The 8,192-nt window shown below is 38.8% G+C and overlaps 1 protein-coding gene across 2 annotated transcripts; it reads left to right on the forward strand.

Annotated features, from left to right (window-relative positions):
- Positions 1-2: 2 nt before the first annotated feature.
- SETD9 (SET domain containing 9) lies at positions 3-7,250 on the forward strand. 2 transcript variants are annotated; one of them, XM_057540544.1, is made up of 6 exons: positions 3-123; positions 1,840-2,067; positions 3,296-3,419; positions 3,645-3,760; positions 4,485-4,590; positions 6,906-7,250. In XM_057540544.1, exons 2-6 carry the CDS (start codon positions 2,058-2,060, stop codon positions 6,991-6,993), a joined length of 444 nt encoding a protein of 147 aa, XP_057396527.1. In that variant the 5' UTR covers positions 3-123; positions 1,840-2,057; the 3' UTR covers positions 6,994-7,250. The 2 variants fall into 2 exon arrangements, with proteins under 2 accessions (XP_057396527.1, XP_007195667.1); XM_007195605.2 differs by having other exon boundaries at positions 10-123; positions 1,700-2,067.
- The last annotated feature ends 942 nt before the right edge of the window (positions 7,251-8,192 follow it).

Below are 8,192 nucleotides of genomic sequence, written 5' to 3' on the forward strand. Positions count from 1 at the left end.
CTCGTCACGGCGCCACAGGACAGCCATGCCGGGCCGCCTGCTGCGGGGCCTCTGGCAGCGATGGCGCCGTTACAAGTACCGCTTCGTACCCTGGATCGCGCTGAACCTAAGCCACAACCCGAGGTGAGAGGGCGGGGCGGCTCGACCAGGGCCGTTTTCCTCTAACCCAGCGACGCCATCTAGGCCGCTGGGACTTAGGCTAGAGGGCCGAGGTGGGCGGAGCTTCCGGTGGGAGGAGCCTCGAGCAGGCGGAGCCTAAGACGACACAGGGACCTGAGTGGGCGGGGCCCGAGGTGGGCGAGGCGGAGGCTGATGGAGTCCCAGTTGGGCTGGAGGCCTGAAGAGGGCGCGGGGCTTTTAGGTGGGCGGGGCCTAAGGCCTATTTCCCGTTGTCCCCGGCACGGCGAGGTCCGCCAGGACCCGATCGCCCGCGGGCTTTGGCTCGAGTTCTCGCTTTTGCTTCTGCAGGGGCTGGGGTACCTGGGTTTGGGGAAAAAATAGGAACTTTTGAAAAAGAAAAGAACTTGTACAGCGTGAGGGTGCGTGGTCTTCTCTCCGCCAAGGCAGTTAGGAGCTTGAAGTTCCTTAGAAAAGCCAAACCGTGGTTTATTTTCACAGCTCCGTAGTTGGTATGGAGAAAACAGCGCAGCTCGGCTGTGAGGATAATAGCTTGGAGTAGCTGATGTATAAAAACGAACAAAAAGTCACTAAAAGCATGTCGGAATATTGGATTTAGAATACGGATTCAGCGCTTGAAGAAGGGGATCTAGCTGAGTGGGTGGCCGTAGGATCATTGTTATTGCCGGCTTTAGTAAGTGGCCCGCTTGTGGTCTGGAAGAAGTCAACGTAATGCTCACTTAAATAGGCAAACGAGCTCCGTTGAAGGCTGGTTAATAACCAAAGAGCTTTCCTAGAGTTTCATGCTACGGAAACGTGAATTCAGCTGCATCATTACTATCGAATTGTGAAGCGGAAATTGGTTCCTTTAAGTAAACCAAGAAGTAAAAGTAATACTTAAAAATTATTTATGGAAATAAAAAGTGATCATTAAAGAAGTAATTACTGTGGTGGTGTGATGAATTGGGAGATTGGGATTGACATGTATACACTAATATGTATGAAATAGATAACTAATAAGAACCTGCTGGATAAAAAAATACATAAAATTAAATTAAAAACAAAAAAGAAGTAATTACTCCTGGGAGAGAATGTGACAAAATACATAATGTTAACTTAAATTTGTCTTTGAAACTACACGCGTGTGAAAAGAGCCATTGCAATATGAGGATTCTCATTATGTAATGACATTCACATAATGGCTTTGGGTGTAGTGGAGAACTAGCCCTGTTTCCGTTTCTGGCTCTCCCATTTACCCGCTTTCGGACCATGGGCAAGTTCCCTAACATCTCCAAGCTTGAGTTTCCTTGTCTGCAAAAATGGGGTAATGAATGTAAGGACCCAACAGAATTTGTTATGTAATGGGCCTTTCATAAGCATTAGCTGTTGTTGACCTGTGTAGGTATTGTTGGGAGTCAGGTAACTAGAACTAAACCTAAAAAACTCTTTTCTGAACTTCTTAGTTTTATGCCCTTCAAACACATGAGAATAATCTTCATACAGGCCAGTAACCCAGAAGACATCAAGACAGTCTGGCTTTTATCAGTTGAGGGTAGTGAATAGAAACTTTTCCCATTTTCAGGACCCTCCGATATGTTCCAGAGGAATCCAAAGACAAAGTTATCTCAGATGAAGAGGTCCTAGGAACATTACTGAAAGTTTTCCAGGCTTTATTCGTAAATGATTTCAATAAACAATCAGATATCTTGACTGTGCTTCCAGAACCTGTTAAATCAAAATATCAAGACCTACTGTCAGTTCAGCATCCAGGGGTGAAACAGCTTGAATACAGACATCAACAGCAAAATACCTTTACACCAGAAGAAATTCTTTATAAGACATTGGGTTTCAGTGTCACCCGAGCACCTAGCACATTGATTTCGGCTGGAAAAGGTGTCTTCGTTAACAAAGGATTGGTACCAAAAGGCGCGGTTGTATCTATGTATCCTGGTAATGACATAATTAGTACTTGGCCAAGAGTTTCTTATAAAAAAATATAAGTTCAACAAAATGCCTATCCCTGTAATCCTTAGAGTAAGGGGTTGTATTGGAAACTCTGATTTCCACAGATTTTTCTTTTTTCCACAGATTTTTAAACCCTGATTTGGAAATGAACTGTTTGTAAATTAGCTCATGTATTAGAAAGTATCCTGGAGTATTTGTTGGGATAAATGCATTTTTCTTTTAAGGAACTCTTTCTAATCAATGTTTAAACTTAGGAGATTATAGTATGGCCTACTTTGTTAAGACTGATTACTTAGAAATCACTAGAGAATAAGTCAGTTTGGCTTAGCTAATTAGTAATTAAAGGTAAAAAATGATATGGGTTAAAACATGAAAGATAAAATTTAAACCTATAAATCACTGAATAAAGATCTTCCTGCCATTTCTAAACTTGAAAAGTAAAGAAGCTTCTTTTCGGAAGATCATTGACTAGAATGCTAAGTAGAATGTTACTTGTTAAACATATTATTTGGTGTAGTGGAAAGTATACGTGAATGTTTGTCAGATAGACCTATGTTTTTAAAAAGTCATTCTACTATTTTTTAATTCTGTGTCCCTAAGCAAGTGAGTCTCAGTTTCCTCCTACACAACTATCCTAACTCCGTAAAGACTAAATAGGACAAGCCAGCAACAAACAAATTAATAGTAAAATAAATAGATTAACATGCCTGGAACATAGGAAGCACCCTGTAAATATTAATTTTCTCCTTTCCTTCATTGCCAATGAAAGGAAAAACAACCTGAATGTCAGACTCATCTATTCCCGTATATATCTACATTATTTAATTGATTAATAAAATACTTTTCTTAAAAGGCTCTTGAATAGATGACAAATCACACTCTACTTTAAAAAATAAAAATAAAAACAAAAACACAACTTTGTAAAACTGAACCTAAATTGTGGTGTTCACATTTTTTTAACCAAAATAGTCATATTTTATTTGGCTGTGTGGGCAAGTTGGTTCTGTGCTCCTTCTGCTATTGGTCACTCTTTAATGAGGGAAGGTAGCCAAAGAGAATCTGATGGTCCAGACTGGAGGTGAAACTTTAGAAAAAGGCAGAGAAATTAAAACAAATTCTTCCACGTTATGTTTATGTTCCAGAGAAAGGTCCTTATCATGATGTTTATGATTTTTATAGGTTGCGATAATAATGTCTTTGTCTTGTATACTAGGCACAGTATATCAAAAGTACGAGCCAATCTTTTTCCAGTCCATTGGAAATCCATTTATTTTTAGATGCCTGGATGGGGTACTCATTGATGGAAATGACAAAGGAATATCAAAAGTCGTGTACAGGTAAGTTGGTGCTGCCATGTTCAAATTTAATTATAGGAGGTAGAACCACACCACAATGACTCTGACCACTAGCGTTTGTGCTTTAAAGAAAAATCATTTAGGCAGCTGCCCTATTGATTAGACAAAAGTTTTTTAAGAAAAATTTCACTGTTCAGTTCTAGGGTTAACTTTCAATTTTAAGATACAGAGGAGCAATCTCTTAGCTAATGCTTTCACCTGTTTCAGATCTTGCAATGGGAGGGATCAGCTTGGCCCTTTAAAAATGAGTGATAGTACATGGCTAACGTCAGAAATTCATAATCCACTGGCTGTAGGACAGTACGTCAACAATTGTTCAAATGGTAAGTTGGCACCTTGGGGCTGTGAGATATAAATACAGCAGGGGTAATGCTCCTCCTTTGCCATATGACTGAGTGCCAGAGGCAGTTGAGTTAACATTTCAGCTATTCTAAGCCCTTGAGTAAACTCTAACTTTATAATAGCTGATATCAAAGAGAGAATTTGGGGAGATAATGATATACATTAACTGGAATTCTTTAACTCACTATTTTTATTCTGATTTTTCAGTAAATGTAGGCAATTGATAACTGCCCTTTCGATCATTATTATTTTAATATTTTTTAATAGTTAACTTAGAGATTATTTTGTCAGTGCCTCAACATAGCGTTATAGATTAATCACTAGACACTAGACTGGTATCCCCTTTCTGTTGCTAAGTTTGTGAGTTACCTACCTTCTCTAGGACTTAACTTTCCTACAAGTTTGATCATCTGGTTACATTTAACATAGACTTTGGTATTAGGGAGACATGAATTTGAAGCCTGATTCTTCTACTTAACCTTTACCCTTTCTGAACCTGTTTCCTGATCTTTAAAAAGTAAATAAAACATCCAAACATATGTATATAGATATATAATCTAGCAGTGCCTGGAACGTAATAGTGATTATTAATTTGAACATTTTCTGATAATTTAGAAAACCATATATCAAGTGCCATAATTCAGTACTGTTTTCCATGACCTTATAAAATGTCTCTGTTTCTAAAAATTTTGTACTTGTTCCTAGACAGAGCAGCTAATGTCTGTTATCAGGAATTTGATATGCCTGCAGTTTTCCCTATAGAACTGAAGCAATATCTTCCAAACATTGCGTACAGCTATGACAAACAAAGGTTAGTCTTCTGGAAGAGCTTTTCCTATCTTCTGTCTTATGCTGTACCCAAAAAATAAATATTTTCTATGAAAAAACTATATAGAGATTGGGGTAAGTTTTTTTTAGTGAAAAATTATAACTTAGATTTTTATGTGCATCACACTTCAATGTGTTAATGTAGGTTATTTGAAATTTAAAATTTTCCATTAACTTAGCTCATTCTGCTTATTATTACCCACTTTTATTCTGTGTAGTATTTTATAAGTTATCAACCTTAAAGTTTGTTTCAGGTGACTCTGTTGTTTTTCCTACCTACAAAATCTTCAAATAAATTTTACTTTAATTATTTTAAGGATCCTGTTCTCCATTTTACGTGGAAGCACCCAGTTGAAGAAAGGGACCAAATTAGACTATTACTTCTTTTGCCTACTTCACTATTAGGTTCAGAAACTTAGTCAAAAAAAGGGAAATATTCAGAAGATATGTATTTTTTTTTTGCTTTTGTTTTTACCGTAATTTATTTTTTATACAATTGTTAAAGGTTACTTTCCATTTACAGTTATTACAAAATATTGGCTATATTCCCATTGTACAGTACACCCTTGTGGCCTTACACCCAGAAGTTTGTACCTCTCATTCCCCCACCCCTATATTGCCCCTAGTAACCACTAGTTTGTTCTCTATATCTCTAAGTCAGCTTCTTTTTTGTTATATTCACTGGTTTGTTGTATTTTTTAGATTCCACATATAAGTGATAAGAATATATGTATTTTTTTTAATAATGTTATTTATTTTTGGCTGCGTTGGGTCTTCGTTGCTGCACACGGGCTTTCTCTAGTTGTGGTGAGCGGGGGCTACTCTTCGTTGCGGTGTGCGGGCTTCTCATTGCAGAGCATGGGCTCTAGGCGCGTGGGCTTCAGTAGTTGCAGCACGTGGGCTCAGTAGTTGTGGCATGCGGGCCCTAGAGCACATAGGCTTCAGTAGTTGTGGCACGCAGGCTCAGCAGTTGTGCTTCGCGAGCTCTAGAGCACAGGCTCAGTAGTTGTGGTGCACGGGCTTAGTTGCTCCGTAGCATGTGGGATCTTCCCGGAACAGGGATTGAACCCGTGTCCCCTGCATTAGCAGGAGATTCTTAACCACTGTGCCACCAGGGAAGTCCCTGTATTTTTTTTTTTTTTTTTTAATGAGGATCTTGAATCAGATGTGTATGTTTTTTGATTGATTGATTGATTGATTGATTTTGGCTGTGTTGGGTCTTCGTTTCTGTGCGAGGGCTTTCTCCAGTTGTGGCAAGCGGGGGCCACTCTTCATCGCGATGCGCGGGCCTCTCACCGCCGCGGCCTCTCTCGCCGCGGAGCACAGGCTCCAGACGCGCAGGCTCAGCAGTTGTGGCTCACGGGCCCAGCCGCTCCGCGGCATGTGGGATCTTCCCAGGCCAGGGCTCGAACCCGTGTCCCCTGCATTCGCAGGCAGACTCTCAACCACTGCGCCACCAGGGAAGCCCCCTGTATTTTTATTGTAACATTTCTTCTGTGATCAATCATTAAGTGGAAAGTCTACTGAGAATACTCAAGTAACAATTTTTAAATATAAGTAATTCTGTAGAGCTAAGAGTTCTTTATTAACAATGCTATAGGAAGATATTGTCTTTATATCATTTCACTGAGCTGCCAATTGCTGGCAAACTTTATTTTGTACAGGTCCTATTAAATTGTCTTTTGAAGATGAATGATATTTAAAACTTAGACTATTCCCTGTACTTAAACCTTGATAACTTTCATGTCTCTCTATGTGTGTGTGTATTTAACAATGAGGTTTTTTTAGCCTTATACTCTGGGGCATAATATTATTACTGTTCAACAAGTACAGGAAAAGTTAAATGAGTAGGAACATTGAAGGTGTGCATTATGTCTTGTTGTGTCCATAAAAAGTATTTTTTAAAATTCCCATAAATTATGTTTCCAGCTTTGCAGAATACAAAGATACAAATTAATTTTTTTAAAGTGTTGAATTATAATAAATGTCATTTTAAAATGCTTTTTGTGATACCAGTTTTGAGGGCTTGAACATAGAAACAACATTTTCAAAAGAAGTAGTCAGTTGTATAAACTTAATTGATTTGTGGTCTTTTTAAATAATACAAAATAAACATACTCTAAAATGCCTTCATCAGTGATAAGAACTATTTCCTCATGGAAATCAAATACATGAAGTAAGATGATAGTAAGGAATCTGAATAAAATTCTCTCTCTAAAATCCATATTGGTTGTATTAAAACATGAGCTTGTATCTGTTAATACTCCTAATTTTGTCTATGTTTCTTTTTGTTTTCAGTCCACTTCGATGTGTCATTCTTGTCGCACTCAGGGACATCAAACAAGGAGAAGAGCTTTTTTCAAACTACTATACAATTGTCAGCTAACTGTATGAAATTAGGTTTTCTATTCAGCTATTGAGTTAATTCTAAATGTTTTTGTTGTTTCTCTGAGTTCCACCTGCAGAGCAAATATTTTGAAACCTAATTGGAGTGGGAACTTTTTTGTTTTGATATTTGTGTTTCAATTCCATCATAAAAGCTATTTGCTTCACTACAATTTCAAATTTGTAATGCAATTCCAGTGTTAATTGGTTTTCACCTAAGTACACAGTAGTTTACTAAATTAAAACCCACTGTCTTAACTTACAGTTTCAACTTTTCTTTTGCATATTTTGATTATCTCTGTGGTGGTTTATCAAATTTTAGCCAAGTCATCAGCAATTCTTGTACTATTGATGTGTACTAACTTCCATAAAGACTTAATTTTTCCAGAATATTCTAAAACCAAAAATATTTGTTGTGTTGTCATGAGTTAATTGGGGTGTGTTTGTGTGTGTGATTTAAAGATTGTTTTAGGGACTTCTCTGGTGGTGCAGTGGTTAAGAATCTGCCTGCCAGTGCAGGGGACATGGGTTCGAGCCCTGGTCCGGGAAGATCCCACATGCCGTGGAGCAACTAAGCCCGTGAGCCACAACTACTGAGCCTGTGCTCTAGAACCTGCAAGCCACAACTACTGAGCCTGCATGCCACAACTACTGAAGCCCACACACCTAGAGCCTATGCTCCACAACAAGAGAAGCCACCACAATGAGAAGCCCGTGCACCGCAACAAAGAGTAGCCCCGGCTCGCTGCAACTAGAGAAAGCCCGCGTGCAGCGACAAGGACCCAACGCAGCCAAAAATAAATAAAATAAATTTATTTTAAAAAAAAATTTAACAGAAACAAAAAATAAGATTGTTTTAGCTGGTTAAGGGAAAAATGGGGGGGTCCTCATACTATTTACTTTATGTGAACATTTACACACACACACAGTTTAAGAGTGTAAGAGAGATTGTTTTGGCATGGAATTATAGTTAAAAGATGGTGGTGGGAGGAACACCTATCCCCTATTCCACATTTCTCATATTTGGACGGCTTCCATTAGTATTTCTCCTGCCTCTTTCTCCACCCACTGGAGAAAGAGTGATTTTCTGAGATTATGTTTAGAGAAGAACTAGGCACCCATGGCCCAAACCCCTCTAGTTCCTTCTCTGTGGACTCTCCCAGCTGAGTCTGTGCTGGGCTGCTCTCTGCCCTGTGCAGG

Source organism: Balaenoptera acutorostrata, chromosome 2 (genome assembly GCF_949987535.1).
Source record: "Balaenoptera acutorostrata chromosome 2, mBalAcu1.1, whole genome shotgun sequence".
Taxonomy (NCBI): Eukaryota; Metazoa; Chordata; class Mammalia; order Artiodactyla; family Balaenopteridae; genus Balaenoptera; species Balaenoptera acutorostrata.

Bases quoted from the DNA above. Each gene is read 5' to 3' on its own strand.
- SETD9 (XM_007195605.2), top strand. From the start codon at position 26: ATGCCGGGCCGCCTGCTGCGGGGCCTCTGGCAGCGATGGCGCCGTTAC. The intron at 124-1,699 runs GTGAGAGGGCGG...TCCCATTTTCAG, and splicing joins AACCTAAGCCACAACCCGAG to GACCCTCCGATATGTTCCAG. The intron at 3,761-4,484 runs GTAAGTTGGCAC...ACTTGTTCCTAG, and splicing joins CGTCAACAATTGTTCAAATG to ACAGAGCAGCTAATGTCTGT.